This window comes from Biomphalaria glabrata, chromosome 9, assembly GCF_947242115.1.
Source record: "Biomphalaria glabrata chromosome 9, xgBioGlab47.1, whole genome shotgun sequence".
In the NCBI taxonomy this organism is placed as follows: Eukaryota; Metazoa; Mollusca; class Gastropoda; family Planorbidae; genus Biomphalaria; species Biomphalaria glabrata.
In genome coordinates this window covers 39,773,652-39,794,824 of record NC_074719.1, presented here as the reverse complement: position 1 = coordinate 39,794,824, position 21,173 = coordinate 39,773,652, and the positions used below count along the sequence as shown (strand labels likewise).

At 35.5% G+C, this 21,173-nt stretch overlaps 1 protein-coding gene across 3 annotated transcripts in view; it reads left to right on the top strand.

The window, feature by feature from the left end:
• Positions 1 to 2,883: 2,883 nt before the first annotated feature.
• The window catches only part of LOC106064799 (dermatopontin-like), a 55,810-nt gene continuing 37,520 nt past the window's right edge, over positions 2,884 to 21,173 (top strand). For 2 of the 3 annotated variants that reach the window (XM_056042404.1, XM_056042403.1), the window contains exons 1-4: positions 2,890 to 3,005; positions 12,293 to 12,431; positions 12,726 to 12,853; positions 13,931 to 14,069. In XM_056042404.1, coding sequence (XP_055898379.1) covers positions 2,954 to 3,005; positions 12,293 to 12,431; positions 12,726 to 12,853; positions 13,931 to 14,069 — 458 coding nt within the window. In that variant the 5' untranslated portion in view covers positions 2,890 to 2,953. Of the gene's footprint in view, positions 3,006 to 12,292; positions 12,432 to 12,725; positions 12,854 to 13,930; positions 14,070 to 21,173 lie in introns of all 3 variants that reach the window. The other variant, XM_056042405.1, reaches the window with a different exon arrangement.

Sequence of the window (21,173 nt, the reverse complement as noted above, 5' to 3'; positions counted from 1 at the left end):
TTCATTATATATATATAATGATGACGTCACCATTTGATTGTAAATTAGCGAGACCAACCAATAAATATTTAGAGCTTGACTTAACGAAAAAAACGAACAATTAAAAATCCGACATCATGATATTTTAGACTATTCAAAATTCTGATGCAAAAGCTACTTTTTTCTTTTCTAAAAACGAAACATTTAATTTGTAAAATCATCCTTTAGCGGTTTTTCATAAAAATGCAATATTTTTACAACTATTCACTACTAATAGTAACAAACACTGGAGGCTATTAAGTAAGAGAGATAACCATTTAACATATCTTTAACACATTTATGAAGTTACAAATTCGGAACAATTGATATTGATAAATAAACTATAGTGACGTAGTGTCAAAGAATATAAGTGTAATATTAGTCAATTATACGATTTCAAACAATCATTTGACATAATTTATTTTTTATAAAACAATATCCGGAACAACTTTATAGTTAATGAAATATATGTCAGTATAGAGATTTTTTATATTGCATTTATGTGCTATTTATATTAAAAAACCGGAACAATACATGTGTTTTGTGCAACGTTTAAGCATGGAAATAAAATTTCATGTAAGTTAGAAAAGCAAACAAATATTCGTTGGGATTGATTTGTTTTTCACAAGACATCCGGAACAATTCATTATAGATACTTAAATCAGATTTTTAATAGACTTAAATGTTATTTTTTAAAAATCTAACAGTGACGGACAGACCGACTAATAGATAAAACGCACAAAAATAAGCTATTTTTATTCTGTTGGGGGCACTAAACAAAAAATAAAACAAATCTTATTTTAAAAAAAAAATTTAAGGAATTTCTTTTCCACTACATCCTGTTGCGACGTTACGCTACTGCACAAACGTCGCTGCATAAAAAGTCCATTTTAAAAAATGTACGTGATATTTACATACAAAGTGCATTATTAGCCTTTATAAACAAACATTATTGTTTTCTTTTAATTTTATCAGCTAGTTGACCAGAAAAAAAACACCTTTAACTGATATTTATATTTGTTGTAAACATTTCGTGTACATTTTATATATATTTGATTTGGTGATACTGAAAATACACAAAAATTGTTCCTCTTTGTTAGCATATTGTAACATTGCCTCCCTTACATTTACGTAATTGTTTTACAATTGGTGTATTTTATGAAAAAATAGTTTGCATAATTAATTTTATAAATTAAACGGTTAGCTTTTAGAAAACCAAAAGTAGCCGTTGCACCTAAACTTTCCAAGCAGCATTGAATGGTGAAATACTATTTTTCATATCTCTTCTAGTTTTCTAGATCTGAGTGTGACAGACGGACAGACGGACTTTTGCACAAACCTGATAGCGGCTTTTTACCCTTACGGGGGCCGCTAAAAATGAAGAACACAAGGCAATTTTCTTTGTTATCAGAATGATGTCTCTTTGTTTAGCCAGTTAATTAAAAAGAACACTTATCCTGTTTAAAACACCTGTTACACATTCTCGGCCAGGGTTGGGCAAATTACGAACCGCGGGCCACATGCGGCCGGCCATAGTGTTTTATGTAACCCGCAGACACCTGCAGAAATCATGTGTAGCGAAATATTATACATATACAAAATGCAATATACTTTTTAAAAAAATAATATTAAATATGTAGATCAATTAATGAAACTTCTGATTCTAATCACTTATGATAAAGAGGTTAAAGAAACATTGTCTGTACATGTTATGCCATAATAGTATAAAGTAAACGAAGATAATTCTTATGGCAATATTTTCGATACTCAAAGGCACAAACTCAGGCCAGTATTTATTCAATGCTACGAAGAACTGTGTTGAAAGTGTTTGGTTGCATGGGACAGATAGCAAGTGTAACAACTAATGGAGCCCATGCTTGAAGTGATAAAAGTGTGTTTTTTTTTATAAAAAAAAGAACAAATATCCCAACCATAAACTCTTAACGTGACAGTTTGCGCAAACCTGCATTAAATATTGAACATATAATCAGCCCAGCTATCATACTGCTCATACCTATCAGAGCTAGGGGCCTTAACACCAGGCAGTTGCAAGAAACAAATCATACCTATGTTCAGTACTACAGTAGTATCCACTGGCTTAGCATAGGCAAGGTAGAGAAAAGAATATGGAATCTTAAGAAATAAATTGTTGTGTTCTTGGATATTGACTGCGTTTTTTTTTTACTAATACTTCAAATGAAAAGTGGAAGAGAGACTTCATGTTTTTCATTGAATTTATTACAATGGATTGCTGGCACAAGAAATTATGTGCATGTTTCATCTTTTCAAACAAAGCGTTTTCATTTCTTCATGCAAAAATTTGGAACCACCTTTTAATAAACTCAGTTCAGAATTTAGTGCGGAAGCTGACTCAGCTCCAGAGGACATACTTCGAGGCTATTTATGACCTAAAAGAGAAGTTCCAGTCAGTTCTTCCTTGGTATTTTATGGGTGCCAAAAGCTGTATTTGTACACGTAAAAATAACTTTAATAATTAACTTTCACATTATTTAGGTCCATATATATATATATATACGGTTTCCAATCCTTTTATAAATGCGGCCCTCGATAGAAAGAGGTTGCCCACCCCTGTTCTAGGCCTAACTCATATAACATTATGATTGGGTGTACTCGATTTCATTTCAGCACTGTCTCAATAAACTTCAGTTTAAAAAAAAATCCTTTGAAAACAAAGCTACACAATGCATGCTATACAATTCCGAAAAGAAATTACTTTAAAAAAATAAACTGGGACCCCACATTCAAACATTTGAGATCTACTTCTCCCTCAATGTACAGATTTTCAATGCTATTGTTTCATTAATTATATGTTTGCTTGAGCTAATTGTATACGTGTCAGTTGGTGCTTGCGTCAGACGTGAAAAGAACGTTCCAAAACCAGTCCCTTGAAGACGTTGTGTTTTCAGAACAGAAAATGCTTCACCCTCTGCTTCTGTGTTGTCTTGGTTCACTCCTGGCTGTTTCAGGTAATTCCTTTGTATGACACTCGCTTTTGAATATACAATTTCTTTAATATTATTGTAGCTATGTTTCTGCACCGGTGTTTACAAATCTCATCAGTAATGTACTTAAAACTAGGCTGAGACATGACTTTCTTAAAAGATAAGCTTCCTTTTATTCTAACTGAGAAGGAGAGATCATCAGATTCTGTTATTCCTGAGCAAGAGAAAAAAGCGCCCTGCGCTCCTACCAGTAAATATTATGTTAGGAGGCTGTCACAGTGGACCTGGTGCTGCAGTGGGATTTTTTTATATTTAAGTCTTTGAATCATCTGTTATGACAATAGAAATGTATTGGTAAAAGATAAAAGTTAAAATTATGTAAAACTTTTGTAACAGCCAAAAAGCTTGCTGAAGAAGTCACTCAATTTTATCACAGCATATATTATTAGTTATTTCTTTCATGCCATTTATTCATTTCTTGTTCTATTCTGTCTGTCCCTAATCGTATTCTACATCAATTATGTCTAACAGTGCAAGGTAGGTCAATTTCGTTGCTTTTATAGCGTGACTACTAAACGATTACTGCCCTTTATCTGCAACACGATTTTGCGCAGTATGGACATTTCATAATTTCATATGTAACATTTGAAAACCAAAATCTAAACTCTGACATTTGTTACAAATACAGGTTAAACGAAAAAAAGACATACACACCGTGCATGTAGCATAGATGTTATCAAATTTTTCAATTTTTAACAGAGTAGTCGAAGAATGGTCACACATCGTATACATCTAGATCTGTTAAAAAATCCTATTACAGACGCTACTTCAAAAATGAAGACTATTACATTACCAAGCGTGTCCTTAAGTCAATCTAGTCTACAGTTGTTGAAGAATGTAGAAGACTGAAAGCTGAGCAGGTTTGTCAGACAGGACTCACTGTTAAAAGTCATCTTTAAAGGTACAGTGGAGGAGCATGAAAAAAAGGGTTGTCCGATGAAAAGATGTGTGGACAATGTAAAATAATAATAATAATAATAATAATAATAATAATCATAATAATAATAATACAATAATAATAATAATCAACCGAGGGGATAATATCAACTGACCTCACAAACACCTTCAAGGCCCTTAACATTCATAGGAACATCCTCGTTGCCTCTCAGAGGGCAGTACTGCTGCAGACCTGCGACATCACCAGAAAATTCCTCAGTAAAAACTTTTAGTGGGACTACACTAAATTTTGTTTCTCTCTAGCGAAACTCGACCCTGGCAGCGCCAGAGAATGACTACTCGTTCGTTTCTAACATAATAATAATAATAATCTTTAATGTCCGTAAGGAAATTTGTCTTATAATTTGTGCACCACACCAAACAACACATTCACACCAGACTCACTCATAATTTACAGGTGCAAGTTTATATATATTTTGAGCGGCCCTCGTAAGGGGAAACAGCCGCTATTAGGTTTGTGCAAAATGTCCATCTGTCCGTCTGTCCGTCTGTCCGTCTGTCACACTCAGATCTCAAAAACTAGAAGAGATATGAAAAATATTATTTCATCATTAAATGCGTCTTGAAAAGTTTAGGTGCAACGGCTACTTTTGGTTTTCTTAAAGTAAACCGTTTAATTTATAAAATTAATTATGCAATCGATTTTTTCATAAAAATACACTAATTCTAAAACAATTACGTAAATGTAAGGGAGGCAATGTTACAATATGCTAACAAAGATGGACTATTTTTGTGTATATTCAGTATCACTAAGTCAAATATATTTTAAAAATGTACAGGAAATGTTTACAACAAATATAAATAATAGTTAAAAATGTTTTTTTCTGGTCAACTAGCTGCTAAAATTAAAGAAAACATTTCTATTTTTTTATTAAGGCTAATAATGCACTTTGAATGTAAATATCACGCACACTTTTTTAAATGGACTTTTTATGCAGCGATTTTCATGCAGTAGCGTAACGTCGCAACATGAACAAGTGCTAAACCCATTCCTTAATTTTTAAAAAAAAATCAGATTTTATTTATTTTTTGTTTACTGCCCCCATCCGAATAAAAGAAGATTATTTTTGTGCGTTTTGTCTGTTGGTCGGTCTGTCCGTCACGATTAGATAAAAAAAAAACTAGAACTCTAAAAGCTATTAAAAATCTGATTTACCCTTTAATGTTCCTCCCGTAACATCTCAATAATTTTAAGTATCTAAAATTGATTGTTCCGGTTTTTTTGTGTGCAAAACTAATCAACGCCAACAAATGTTTGTTTGCTCTACTAAGTTATATTACATTCAATTTCCATGCTTGCAAAAACACAATATCAATAATATGTTGTTCCGTTTTTTATGTAAATAGCATATTAATGCTAAATCAAAATCTCTATACTGACTTATATTTCATTAAGTGTAAAAATGTTCCGGATATTTTTTTATAAAACATGAATTATGCCTAATGATAGTTTGAAATCGCATAATTTACTAATATTACACTTATATTATTTGACAATGCGTCACTATAATTTGGTTATCAATATTAAATTGTTCCGTATTTTCATCTTTAAACAAATTTAAAAAATATCGACAATAGGTTGTTCAGGGCTTTTAAAAAAAGTAATTTACTAGAAATGATTACTGAAAATTACTTTTTAGACATTAAATTTTCTTGCTAAAACATAACAAAGAAGTTTTGTAATCGATAAAGAAAGTTCCGGATTTTGTTTCTTACAAATCGTCGCCAGAAATTTCCGAATTTATTTAAAAATCTACTAACGCCAAATAATTGTTTGAACTCCCTCTTCTAATTAATAAACAAATAATCTTCTCATTTACGAAATAATTTTTTTTTTTCGGATTTTTATGAAAAATATTTAAACTCACTACTCTTTTACAGTACATTTAACTTTCTACCTAAAACATAAAAAAATCTAATTGTCGTTAATATTATGTTCCGATTTTTAAGGAAAACAGAACCCAAACACCAAATTAAGGTATGAAAATCTCTCCACATGGCTGTAGTACATCTAATTTTTATACGAGATTATCCAAAAAATTTAATTAACGGTATTACATTTATCTGAAATTCTCTTTTTCTTTTACTATTTATACAAACATCCGGAACAAACTATTATATAAACTTTTCAATTGTGTTCATACCTATAAATTATTGCGATGTTTTGAAACGTAAAATAAAGGTTAATCAATTTTTAATAACTTTTAGTTGTTGTTTTTTTATATCAAGATGACGGACAGACCGACTGACAGACAAAACGCAAAAACAATGCGGCTTTGATCCTCTTTAAATAAATTCTATTAGAACTCAGTGCACCAATTTCTATGAACCCTCGTTAAATATCTCGTGTAAATAAAGACATTTTTTTATGGTACTGGTACTAGCCTATTGTGAGGTAATGGAATTTTTTTTTCTTTGACGTCATATGAATGGACTCTTTAAATGTAATGCTAAAAGAACGCACTCTGTGCGCCAATATCTATTAACCCTCGAAAAATTGCTCGTATTGATGAAAATATATTTTAGTCTAACTAAGCCGTGTGACATAGTGTTTTTTTTTCCTTTGACGTCATATGGAATGAATTCTTTAAATGAAATGCTAAAAGAACGCACTCGGTTTACCAATGTCTATGAACACTCGATAAATGGCTCGTATTGATGAAGGTGATTTTTATTCTAATTAGGCCGTGTGACGTAGTGATTTTTTTTTCCTTTGACGTCATATGGAACGAATTCTTTAAAAGAAATGCTTAAAGAACGCACTTGGTGCACCAAAGTCTATGAACACTCGATAAATGGCTCGTATTGATGAAGGTGATTTTTATTCTAGCTAGGCCGTGTGACGTAGTGTTTTGTTTTCCTTTGACGTCATATGGAATGAATTCTTTAAATGAAATGCTAAAAGAACGCACTTGATGCACCAATGACTATGAACACTCGATAAATGGCTCATATTGATGAAGGAGATTTTTATTCTAGCTAAGCCGTGTGACGTTTTTTTTTTTTTTTTCCTTTGACGTCTTATGGAATGAATTGTTTAAATGAAATGCTTAAAAAACGCACTCGGTGCACCAAAATCTATGAACACTCGATAAATGGCTCGTATTGATGAAGGCGATTTTTAGTCTAGCTAGGCTGTGTGACGTAGTTTTTTTCCCCTCTGACGTTATATGGAATTAATTCTTCAAATGAAATGAAAAAAGAACTCGGTATAGTAATGTTTATTAAGCCTCCTTATGTGACTCAGGTTTAAAAAAGGAATGATATCTTGATTTAGATCTAATCTATTTTTTTTTAAAACTAGATCTAGATTTTTATTTCTGTATATCTAGATCTGGATTTATATTCTAATTAAAATTATTTTAGAGTCTAGATCTAGAATTTCTAGATCTAGTGTAGACTAAAATAGACTAGATTAAGATGTAGAATTTCAATTTCTAAACTTAAAGTGTAAAAAAAAGTGTAGATTTTCATTTCCAAATGTTTTGATCAATATTGCAATGTTAAAATATACTAAAACTAATCTACTATTTTTTATTTAATTTAAATTTACGGCAAATGAATCTTTGAAACATTATTACTTTTGACCATCAAAATTAAATCACCTCTTGAATATTATTTGCGAATATGCAGATCCGACAGGGATCCGACTTCGACGGGGGCCGCCTCTGAGTTTGTGTAACACAAACTGTCTTTGTAATCTTGTTTATTGACTTATTTGATTGCCAGGGGAACAAAAGAGTATTTGTGTTTGTCTTTGCTATCAATGTCTTGTATCTCTTTTGTGATGAACGATAAGCAGAGACTTGGTTACATATGAACTGGCCAGCGTTGAGATTTTTATATGGCTACTAGGACCAAAAAGAAAAAGGTTAGGCAGCACCGTTACGGAGCAATTATAAGCAAACCGTCTCTCTCTTCACAGTGTATCATTCAATACACCGATATCCTGAAAAGTTAAAAGGTACTAGCATAATATTTAGAGATCCTTGTAAACCAACAAAAGTACTTCCTGCCAGTTTTATTATTTGGCGTTTAGTTCAACGATTAGTATTACAACAGCCCTCCAAAGAAATGAGATCAATAATCTGGTCTTAGCCACATTATAAGCGTCACACTGCCCTCAGTTTGGACTATAACTAAATGTTCAGTGTGCTGTTTCATTTACGACTTTGACAGAGTTAGTAAAATCCAAAGCTTAGCCAAATGTTGTCTGTCTTGATTTCTTTGGTTTCTTTATTCATTGTCAGTGGTAAGTTAAAGTTTTGAAATTATTTGAGGATTAACAATTGAGTCATACTGTGTGATTGAGTGCAGTAGCGTCACTACTGCTGGTGTCACCTACCTAGTGACGCCACTGAGTCTGTATGATGATGAACATACATGCTCAATTTTTTTTTTATAAATTCCGGCTGTTTGGAACGCCCGCTCTCCCGCTTTGCAATTGGACACAGAGTATGAAGGGGTTTCAGAGAAAGAGGCAAGTGGAGGAAATATATTTAAAACATATAAAGGAAACTTTCGTATGAGGTTTGCGTGACATGTTCTCCTAACAAAATGAATTACGCATACCAAGAATTGCGATGACGTGGAGAACTATACTAGGAAAGCGCAAACAGGGACATCCTCGTATAACTTGGTGGCACACTTTTATAGATGACCTCATAGCACACTAGGCGTTGCCAGTGACAGATCTTTGTGGAGACAGCTTGTCGTTCAGCCGAATGGTTCGGGAAGATCTAAGTCTAAGTAAGTAAAGGACATTGTCATTCATTGAACAATTTCATCCTGTTTTCAAGTATGTATGTGGGTTAGGGTGAGTAATTATGTGTTTATACGACGTGTGCCACTGTGCCAGCGAAGTGCTTAGGAAAATAGAAGGTCTTATACTTATCTATTGTTATTTCTTCTTCAAGGCGGTTCTACTGTATGGTTCTGAAAAATGGAGAAAAACTGAAGCAGCAAGAAAAAAAGTACAGACCTTCATCTACAGATATCTGAGAAATATCTAAAAAATATACTGGTACGACAAAATAAAAAACACCAAACTGTGGGAGATGAGTGGAAAGAAAAATATAGAGGTGCAGAACATAGAGAGGAAGTGGAGATGGATTGGTCACACCCTTAGAAAAGATATAAACAACAGAGCTAGGCAAGCCTTAGAGTGGTACCCCCAGGGAACAAGACGTAGAGGAAGACCAAAAATAACGTGGCGACGCAGTGCACTAGATGAAGCTAAGAGGACAAGAAAGAGCTGGGAAACAAGAGACCGTGGAAAGTGGAGAGTTTTTACTGAGGCCCTATGTTCCATGAGGAATGCAAAGGAAAGATATGATGATGATATAAAACAAGGAAACTCCAATGTTTTGTGCTCAATGGTTTTCAATGATTTCATTTATACTGATTATTGGGAAGACATAGCCTTAGACCGCACTAGTTGGAGAGAGAAAGCTATGGACAGTGGAAAAAGCATGTGCTTCAGGTCTGGAAGAAAAGAGTGTCATACGAAAAATGACCGGATCCTCTACCACCTATACCAAATAAAAAATCCCAGTCTACACCAGGATTTGAACCCGGGAGCATCCGATTCGGAAGTCTAGCGCCTCTTTGATGTCCTATTTAGTGTCACTGAATTGATATTGAGTAAAACAGTACGTGTCAGTACCGAAGATGGGTTTAGCACCGGGTGAAACCAGGGTTTTACCTAAGTGACTAAATGTCTGATTCTACATTAACAACAAAAATTTGTCGTGCATGCGTTGTCTACTTCTAATTTAATGTTGTCAAATAGGTTCTTGTATTCTGATTTTTAAACAAAGCAAAAAATTGCACGATTTGGGAGGAGCTTGCATAAAAAAGGTCACCGAGTGACATCTACCTTAGCGTGGCTGTTAAAAAACTGTGTATGGGTAGCGCTCAATTTAGATTCTGACTGTACCTCGGGTGTTGAAAGGTGGGCGGGCAGTGGCTATCACAAAAGGATGAGAACCTGGTCAACTGGTCCATGTGAATGGGTGTAGGAGTGCTGAGGTTTTAAAGTTATTCGATGACAAAGATCATAAGAGTTAGTCAAAGCTGGAGATAGAATTAGTCAGAGTGGAAAATATTGTCCTATCGGAGATCGCTAGTTTGAAATGTGCAATGTAATTAACTATTTTGTTTTGGATTGGTTGGATAATCCATACAAATTATGTTGTAAACATTTTCAATAGCTATCAACGACATTCACAGCAAACCAGAGCAACAAGGGGACTTGTGACAGACGCCCTGATTTGAGGAATAAGTGTCAAATCATGTGATCTATATTTGATCTATATTTGAAAAATGTAGAACAACTGAAGCAGCAACAAAAAAAGTACAGACCTTCATCTACAGCTATCTGAGAAATATCTGAAAAATATACTGGTACGACAAAATAGAAAACATCAAACTGTGGGAGATGAGTGGAAAGAAAAATATAGAGGTGCAGATCTTAGAGAGGAAGTGGAGATGGATTGGTCACACCCTTAGAAAAGATATAAACAACAGAGCTAGGCAAGCCTTAGAGTGGTACCCCCAGGGAACAAGACGTAGAGGAAGACCAAAAATAACGTGGCGACGCAGTGTACTAGATGAAGCTGAGAGGACAGGAAAGAGCTGGGAAGCAAGAGATCGTGGAGAGTGGCGAGTTTTTACAGAGGCCCTATGTTCCATGAGGAACGCAAAGGAAAGATGATGATGATGATATAAAACAAGGAAGCTCCAATGTTTTGTGTTTACTGATTTTCACTTATTTCATTGCTACTGATTATTGGGAAGACATAGCCTTAGACCGCACTAGTTGGAGAGAGAAAGCTATGGACAGTGGAAAAAACATGTGCCTCAGGTCTGGAAGAAAAGAGCGTCATACGAAAAATGACCAGATCCTCTACCACCTATACCAAATAAAAAATCCCAGTCTACACCAGGATTTACACCTGGGAGCATCCGATTCGGAAGTCTAGCGCCTCTTTGATGTCCTATTTTGTGTCACTGAATTGATACTCAGTAAAACAGTACAGTGTCAGTACCGAAGATGGGCTTAGCACCGGGTGAAACCAGGTTTGGAACCAGGGTTTTACCTGAGTGACTAAATGTTTGATTATATATGTACAACAAAAATTCGTCGTGCAATGCGTCGTCTACTTCTAATTTAATGTTGTTAAATAGGTTCTTGTATTCTGATTTTTAAACAAAGCAAAACATTGGACGATTTGGGAGGAGCTTGCATAAAAAAAAAAAGGTTAACGAGTTTAAAAACTGTGTTTGGTTATATTCAAGGTAGCGCTCAATTTAGATTCTGACTGTAACTCGAGCGTTGAAAGGTGGGCGGACATTGGCTATCACAATAGGATGAGAAACTGGTCAACAGGTCCATGTGAATGGGTGTAGGGGTGCTAGAGGTTTTAAAGTTAGTTGATGACGAAGATCAAAAGAGTTAGTCAAAGTTGGAGATAGAATTAGTCAGAGTGGGAAATATTGTCCTATCGGAGATCGCTAGTTTGAAATGTGCAATGTAATTAACTATTTTGTTTTAGATTGGTATGATGATCCATACAAATTATGTTGTAAATATTTTCAATAGCTATCAACGACATTCACAACAAACCAGAGCAACAAGTGACTTGTGACAGACGCCCCTGATTTGAGAAATAAGTGTCTTACCATTTGATCTATATTTGATCTATATTTGATCTATATTTGATCTATATTTGATATATATTTGATCTATATTTAATCGATCTATATTTGATCGATCTATATGTCACATATTCCTTATTATATAACTCTATCTACTTATAGCTCGATATAATCTACCTTAGGTCTCGATACGTCTAGGTGTCCATGGTTCAGTTCTAGTTAACGAAATAAAACAATGCACCACTAGATCAGCGGTTCTCAACATTTTAATCTCCCACTCAGCCGCGACCCCCCCCCCCCAGACACACACAGCAATAGAAGAATAGACAATAACAATCCTTATTTTGATAGTCTTAGGCGACCCCTAGCAAATCGTCAGTCGACCCCCAAGGGGGTCGCGACCCACAGGTTGAGAACCCCTGCACTAGATCAAACACATAAACTTTAATCAGCTTTACTGCATATCACACACGCTGGTCTCTCTGTCTGACAACAAAACACACTTCCGGTCATTCGCGCAGATTGTAAAAATAGATTATACATACATACACATTCATCCGTGACAATATATTTAATCGATCTATATTTGATCTATATTTGATCAACACTACTTTCATTTCTCTATTGCTCCACAGAGTGCCTCCACATTTCGAAGAGGATCATTGGGTGCTTTGATTTAGAGCAGTGCTTAGAGGTTCTCAACGTATTCGACATGGTGGATTTTCTGAGCATTGTGTCTTTGACTGAAGAGAAAAACTACATTCTACTTTGTCAGTACGTAATAGACTTAAATATTTAGAGTCAAATAACAGGATGCTCTAATCCTGTGTTTAGTTACTGTATGTTATTTTTTTTGTCTACTCCGTCTGGAGTGTTCCCATGATTCCCTGAAAAAGGGATTCATTAGCTATTAAGAGAAAAAAAAAACGCTCTTTAAGTTGTATAAAGAAGGTATGGTCTTTAATGCTTTTCTTGTTACGCTTTCTGGCAACTTTAAAATACTTTATTACGTGACAATACACTGTATACTTTTTCCATCGTTGAAGTAGATCTTATGTTTACCTACAGATCCGTTGTGACTTTACAAGTCTGTTATGAAAAATATCAAGACGATTGCTATGATCCATGGTATTCGACTATAGTGAGGCATTATATCCAGGCTTCGGAGTACTTGTGTTCGGATGAAGGAAAAGAAGGTAAATAGGGGGTTTAAACCGAGATCAATCGTTATAGAAAGCCTTAACACAGGTTCAGCACGACGTGGCGACGAGCTACTGGTCTCCACTGCCTACTAGTCGCAACGTCGCGGGTCAGTGCTGAGGCCTACTAAAACGATTGGGCTCGCCTGAACATCATAATAGAAGTGTTCAATGTCAAAAGGTTTGAAACTGCTCTTTGTTTTGATTGTAAAATGTTTGACAGGTTTCGGGTGTTCCTTTAGAGCAGAGTATAATCTACATCCTAGTTCAAACCTTCCGCAGAACGACGGGGGATGGCAGCGGGCAGGGTTTGAACCCGGGATCATCGATAAAAGCTGTGTTCTGGAGAGAAGCTCCAGTAATAACTGAATTAATTTTTGTATTGTTGAGCGTGTATATCAGGAGCGGTGGCCTAGCGGTAAAGCGTATGGCTTCCGAACCGGGGTACCGAGTTAGAATCCTTGTGAAAACTGGAGTTTTTCAATTTGGGAATTATGGGAGCCTCTGAGTCAACCCAGCTCTAATGGGTACCTGACATTAATTGGGAAAAGTAAAGGTGGTTGGTAATTGTGATGTCCACATGACACCCTTGTTTACCGTGGGCTACAGTAATGGATGACCTATAGATCGCAAGGTTGGAAAGGGGAAGGAAAGGAGCAATTTTAAAAAGGATCCAGGAGGTGAATGTCACGATCTGAGAAATTGAAACTTAAAATTTGGCCTCCTTCAGTCGTAGAACGACTCTGGTTCATCTCGCTCACTTTTTCATAGGGCTGTGGTGCCCTATTTCGGAGAGACACTTCCGTCCACAAATATTGCATGTTCGCTTTGGTGGCAGAGGAGCTGGCCATTATATATACTTGTATATTTGTATCCGACGACTATTTTAAAAAAAGTATTTTTTATGCTTTCCTTGTTTTTAACATTTATACATTTTTGTATCCTTCGAATTTATTATTTCCAACCTGTCTTTAAAATTCACATTTCCCACCTCGTTATTAAACCTAGTAATTTTCTTTTGTTTTGTAATAGAATAGTTAAAGCTACTTAATAAAAGTAACCTTTGTCTGACAGCCCTGACAGCGATATCCCTTACTCCATGCTCCACTGAAGATATGGTTCAACTCTCAACGTTAGATGCCATTTCAGACTGTATAAGCAACAAATCCAAAGAGCTGTCGACGGCAGGAAGTAAATCAATAAACTTTTGCTTGTAAGGATGTTATCTTTTTAGCGGCCCCCGAAAGGGGAAAAGACGCTATTAGTTTTGTGCGAAATGTCTGTCCGTCTGACCGTCTGTCCGTCTGTCCGTCCGTCCCGTTTAGATCTCGTAAACTACAAAAGATATTGAAAATCCGACATCACAATATTTTAGACCAATCAAAGTTCTGATGCAACGACTACTTTTTTTTTTCTTAAAGCGAAAAATCTAATTTTTAAATCAGTTATGCAAGCAGTTTTTTAAAAAGAAAAAGCTAATTAGTATGCAGTAAGTTAGACCTAATTTAAATTGAATAGTAATCTTATAAACTCCATTTTTCTAAAAAAAATTTTTAATGCCCAATTTTTTTTTATATATTTTTTTTTGAGGATTCGAATAAGAGATTGATTAAGTAGCTAACACTTGAGGATTAATTCTGTGGATTACTTGTTTTTCTGTGTTGTTTTTTTTGTGATTCTGAGGATTTTTGTGTGTTACTGTTTAGAGTGGACGGCGCGAGGGTTGTGTAGTAAAGTACTGTGTAGTTTGTAGTGTAGTTATCGCCTCTTTTCTGTCTCTGTACTTGTGATAAACGTTTGTAAAAATGTCAGTTAAGACATTTTTTATTGAAAAAAAGGACCTGGATGGTGGACTTGTCCACGCTCCAGGTACCTTGCTTTTAAAGCTGTCAGGCCAGGGGGCTGTTAAGGCCACTATGGCGAGCCTAACAGAGTGCCTGAAACTAACACCGGACGAAGTGGGTTCTCTCTATCGCTTTGAGAACCCCTTTGTCTGGTTCCTGGTCCCAACATCCGCCCGAGTGAGAACCCGTATACTAGGGAAATCATTTGGGAATGAGAAGGACTTCAAGGTAGATGTCTGTACCTTAGAAGACGAAAAAATCAGGGTTACCCTTCACTGGGTAGCACCAACCATAAACAAATCAAAGATAGGAGAAATCTTTGGAGTCTTTGCAGAAGAAGGCTCCAAGATAGAGCCAATCAAGCTAGGCAACTCAGATAAGTGGGCGGCTTGGATAAAACTCCGCAAACAGACTGAACTCCCCCATTATATTCAATTACGATACGAGGACCATCCCGGGACGTAGACAACAGTGCTGGCATTGCGGACAGGATCAGCACTGGTCAAACCAGTGTCCAAATAGGGCGAACCCCAGACGGGACCAAAACCCCACAGAAGGTGCAAAGGAGATAGGAGGGAAAATCTCCTATGCCATGGCCCTTAAAGGGGAGGGAGAGAAAAAGCAATCCGAGATTGATCAACAGCTAAAAAAAGATGGCTTCACAATGGTTGAAAGCAGCAAAGGAGGGGGGAAAAACAAATAGAAGCTATGGGAGCTACTCAAAGTGGTCTCCCCCCACCTAACAGCCCTGAAAACAAATCTAAGCAAAGTAAAAAAAATTAAAACATCCGGAGGGGCAAGTTCAGCACCCACCACCCCAACCAAAATAACAAGAAAGAGGGCCCTCTCTCTCTCTTCCTCATCAGAGGATCTAAACGAGGATCCCCGGGTAGAGGAGGAGAAAAGAGAGGAAGAACAGTTCAAGCTCGAGCTGAACTTTCCAGACTCCCCGTCAGTGCTAGTCATAGATGAGGGCGAGGACCCTAACACACATTCAAACGCATAAACAACAAAGCAACTCTTAAAGATAAACTGCATACACACACAATAGAATAACAAACACACAAACCAATCCCACACACTCATGGCAGACATAAAAATTCTGACACTCAACATCAGAGGGCTTAACAATAAACACACATACATAGCACACCTCACAAGGAAATACAAGCCAGATTTTATCTTTCTGCAAGAGACCAACACACAGTTAGAGTACAAGGCCAAAAAAGCAGTCTCTCTTATGGGCCTCCGGGAGGGTTATTTTAGTTTAGGTAGAAAGCCACGAGGGACAGCCATTTTACAAACATCCAATAGGTTTTCAATCACACACTCATATCAAGACAATAGCGGGAGGATAGTAATAATTAGGACAAGCTCACAAAAACACACATACACGTTAGTCAACATTTATGCACCCGCTCAAAAAAAAAAGAGAAACACGAGTGTTTTGGAATGCTAAGTGACATTCTACACACTCAGTACGCAGGAGAAAATTTGATAGTAGGGGGTGATTTAAATTACATTGATTCCCAATTAGACAAGCAAAACACAAACACAGAGGGTCCTACTCCTCATGTAACAATTAAAACGCATGACTATTTGGGGGGAGTCATCAAGGCTTTCCGGTTAGTAGATGCCTATAGAGAAGTAGAGGTCACGGGCCGGGTCACCACGTTCAGGGACAAGGCACACCAAATAGAAACACGGATAGATAGAGTGTATGTGCCAAGGGCGTGCGAAACAAAAAGTGTAACACATCTCGTAGAGACGTTACAATATACAGACCACAAAGGAGTCTTAGTGGAACTGCTGAACCCAAAACTAAAAATGAAAAAACAAAAATCACCGATCTGGAAACTTAACAACGACCTCCTAAATGACCCGCTCTATTTAAAAACAATCGCAAACCTCCTCAAAAATATAATACATGACTCAGACACACCCCATTTCAAAGTCACACAAATATGGACGCTAATTAAAAACTCCATTAAGCAGCAAAGCCAAATACTGGCCATACTAGTCAACTCAAAAAGGAAAAAAGAAGAGGAAAGACTTAAAAATTTACTAACACACGAAGAAGACGAAGCAGCCAAAACACATATACTAACACAACTAGAAGAACTATTTAACTATCAATACAAAGGAGCGGAATTGAGGTGCAAAAGTAACAAAATAACCGAAGGGCCTAACAAACTTTTTTTATCAGCAGAACAAAACATTCAAATTGACAGAACTATTGACAACATTATTGATAGTAAAGGAGAAACTATACACGACCTGGACAAAATAACAGACACATTTACGAAACACTTTACTAATTTGTATGACAAGGAACAGACGGATGACAACGCACAAAAAGTATTTATACAAAACTGCAAAGAAATACCAATGACAGAACAGATAGAGACAGACGCTCCCTTCACGCTAGACGAACTGAGGGCTGCTTTAGATACAACACAAAACAACAAATCCCCTGGCCCAGACGGTCTGACGTTTGAATTTTACAAAGCCTTTTTTCCCCAAATAGGATCCCTACTATTAAATCTATACAGCAACATGTTAGTGACAGAACAGTTACCTAGAGATTTCAACTTAGCATACATCACACTTCTACCAAAAAAAAACAAGAAAACAACACCTCACCTAGCGACTTTCGACCGATCTCACTTCTAAACACCGACTACAAACTCCTGACGAAAATGATTTTTCTAAGACTAAAACCCCTCATACCACACTTAATAGGTCAGGACCAATATTGTAGCAACCAAGACAAAAACATCGACGAACTTAACCATTTTTTAAGAGACATTATATATTACTGTAAAGACAAAGACTTGAAAGCAGCCCTCTTTTCTATTGACCAGGAAAAGGCCTTTGACAGAATAGACCATGACTACCTTTTCAAAATACTAGACAAGACGAAGACAGATGGAAGAATGAAGAAATACATAAAGCTAGTTTACAATGATGCCACAAGCAAACTCATAATTAACCAAACCCTTAGTGGCAGTATCCCTATTAAAAGATCTGTTATACAAGGGTGTCCCCTTTCTCCTTTTTTATACACCCTTTGCAATAGAACCCCTTTTAGAAACCATCAGGCTAGATAATGGAATCACGGGGATAAGAATCCCAGGCCCCACGCCCGTAGTTAAAGTTAAAGCATACGCTGATGACACCACCCTTTTTCCCTCCTCAGAAAAAGACATAGCCGCAATCATAGATAAGTTTATTCAATTTGGGAGGGCAAGCGGGTCAAAAATCAACATAAATAAATCTTGTATTATGGGATTGGGAAGGTGGGAAATCCCCTCAAACATCCCCTTTAACCTTAAAATAGAGAAGGAAATTAAAATATGCGGCATCACGTGGACAAGCAACCCAACATATTACCACACACAGCAGTGGGAAAATATTTTAAAGAAAACCAAAAACACACTTAAAAGATTTGATTATGCAGCAACTACTATATTTGGTAGAGCAATACTAGTAAACAACCTGGTCATTCCGAAGATAGTTTATTTAGCAAACATCACAGAGCCCCCACCAACTTTTATACCAAGCATTAACACAATCATTAGGAATTTTACATTTAAAAGCACTATCAGAAACATTAAACACACAACACTTATACATAACAAAGAGGATGGGGGGATAAACTTACAGGACATCAGAACCAAAATACAAGCACTTAGATTAAAATACATAGGACAAGTAGCCAAGAACCCAAACAATTTTCCATTAACAATATACTACTACGCCTTAAGGTTAAATAAAATAATTCCAATAAAAAATGACACCCCACACCACTTTGGTACAAACACACATCCATTTTATAGATCCATATCAAGAATACTCCCCGGCAATGAACATCTAATACACAGTAAATTAAAAGACACATATACAACACTTAAGAAACAGTTACAAGAAAGATTATTCAATAGGATCAAATGGAGTAGAGAGTTAGGTGTAATAGATTTCAGAGACACTTTTATAAATCTACACAGCAAACACATTACACCCAAAGCCAGAGAAATAACATACAGACTAATCTTCGGGATGACCCCTGTAGGAAGTAAGAAAAGAAATGTACACACATGTGTTTTCTGTCACACAGATAGTGGTAACAATGAAAGCCATATGTTTTTAAAATGTAAAATATTTGATAATGTTAGATGCACTATGAAAGTCCTACTAGAGGCAAACTGTAACACCAATGTTAATCTTAACCTAGCTATTGTTTTAAATAAATTGCCTAAAATCAAAAGTAAGATGATTCATACATTTAATCTAATAATAGTGAGTGAATACAGAAGTCTTGTGTGGCACAGTAGAATTAAAGTTGTTAATAACAATGTATCTTATCCTTATAATCTAGAGTTAATATTTAGAAAAATAATTGAACATAGAATTGATAACTATACTGGTTAGATAGAAATTGTAATTATTGTATAATTTATTGTCCTTGACTAAATTGTCAGACCTCAGAGATAAAAATCTAAATACTGTAATCAATCTGTAAAGTTACTCTATTGGTATTATGTCAATTAGTTTAAGTGGTTATGCGAGTGTGTGAGAGTGTGTATGTACCTGGGTTAAAGAGAGTTTGGGCTGAGAGATGCGGGATAGGAATCAAATTGAACTTTATTTATCTATCGAAAACTACTAAAGAACTGTCTTCTAAAGGGAAGTCAACACTTTTGAAGAATTATTTCTCCCTCGCGGTTACGTCCTCTTTGATCACATGATCGGAGAGCATGTCACAAGTCAACACCAAGTGTGTCTGTACAACACTCACAGAACACGGCAAGCCCGTGGAAACGTAACAAGAACACTATGACAATGTCTATATCTTAGCGGCAGCCTCATACTGGACATACTGGGAAACAAAGGAACAAGAAAACAAGACGCAACTGAATGGAGCCTGCGAAGAGACTAGAAACAAAAATAACCAAAAACCAATAATCCTAAAGAATATAGACAAGGTCAGACTATTGAAAGTCAAGAATCTTTTATGAATAATGTAATATTTTAAGACAAATTAATTATTTTTTATTTATTTATTAATTTTTTTTAATTATTATTTTTTTAACCCTCGTAATGAGAGAAAAAAGAATCCTTAATCGACACCCCTATCTTGAAATAATTTACACATGACCCTAACAGAACCCTGAACAATTGTGATACAGCAGTACCTTTGCTTGGTTAACTATCCCAGAATGACTCTAACAGACCCAAGGGCCACCTTGATGATGCTAGAGGAGCCCTCTTACATCTCAAGGAGACCTTTAAAAATTGTCGTGAGAGGGATTATCCTGTTCCCTGATCAGTCTTTTTTAAATACATAAGGCATACAGGGCAGCTGTATAAAACCCTATATTAGCTTGCCTTGCCTAATGACTTGCTACTACCTGGGAACATAGCATTGCTTCAAAGTCAATTTCCTAAAAGATTGTTGAATGTTGCTGTGCAGCTTTGTTAATGAACTCATTTATGTTGAAGATTGTTACTGTTAAAACAATAATACTGAGTCTACTTATCAAGGAAGTTCTTTTTCTCTGTATTACTTTATAGAAAAGATGTTCTGTTGTGTAAAATTAAATATTATTATATGTCTAAAATACTATTTGACGAGACAGAATGGAGGCTTAGGATGAAATCAGTCACTTTTTCCTCTACGTACTACCACCAAGTTCAATACATTATGTCCCCTTTAGCCCTAATGTGACCACCACAACTGCCAAGTGCTTGAAAGGAAACAGAAACTAATTGGATACAAGTACACTACAGAGATCTTTTTGCTTCGTTTAATTTTTTTTTTTTTTGAAATGTCTACAAGATAAGATAACTTTAATTCAGTTTGTCTACAATTGACAACCTTTGCGTTGTCAAATTAGTAGATATTTAATGAATTGTAATTTCTTGACCACTCATGTTTTATTTTTATTTTTTTTAAAATGACTACAAATTAGTAGATATTTAATGAATTGTAATTTCTTGACCACTCATCTTTTATTTTTATTTTATGAAAATGACTACAAATTAGTAGATATTAAATGAATTGTAATTTCTTGACCACTCATGTTTTATTTTTATTTTTTAAAAAATGACTACAAATTAGTAGATATTAAATGAATTGTAATTTCTTGACCACCCATGTTTTATTTTTATTTTTTTGAAAATAACTACAAATTAGTAGATATTAAATGAATTGTAATTTCTTGACCACTCATGTTTTATTTATATTTTTTTTGAAAATGACTACAAATTAGTAGATATTAAATGAATTGTAATTTCTTGACCACTCATGTTTTATTTATATTTTTTTTGAAAATGACTACAAATTAGTAGATATTAAATGAATTGTAATTTCTTGGGAAAAAAAAAAGAGATTGAGCCTTTTCAAAACAATTAGATCAATTATAAGACATCAGTTAGGTAAGGGGAGGCGCGGTGGCTGAGCGGTAAAGCGC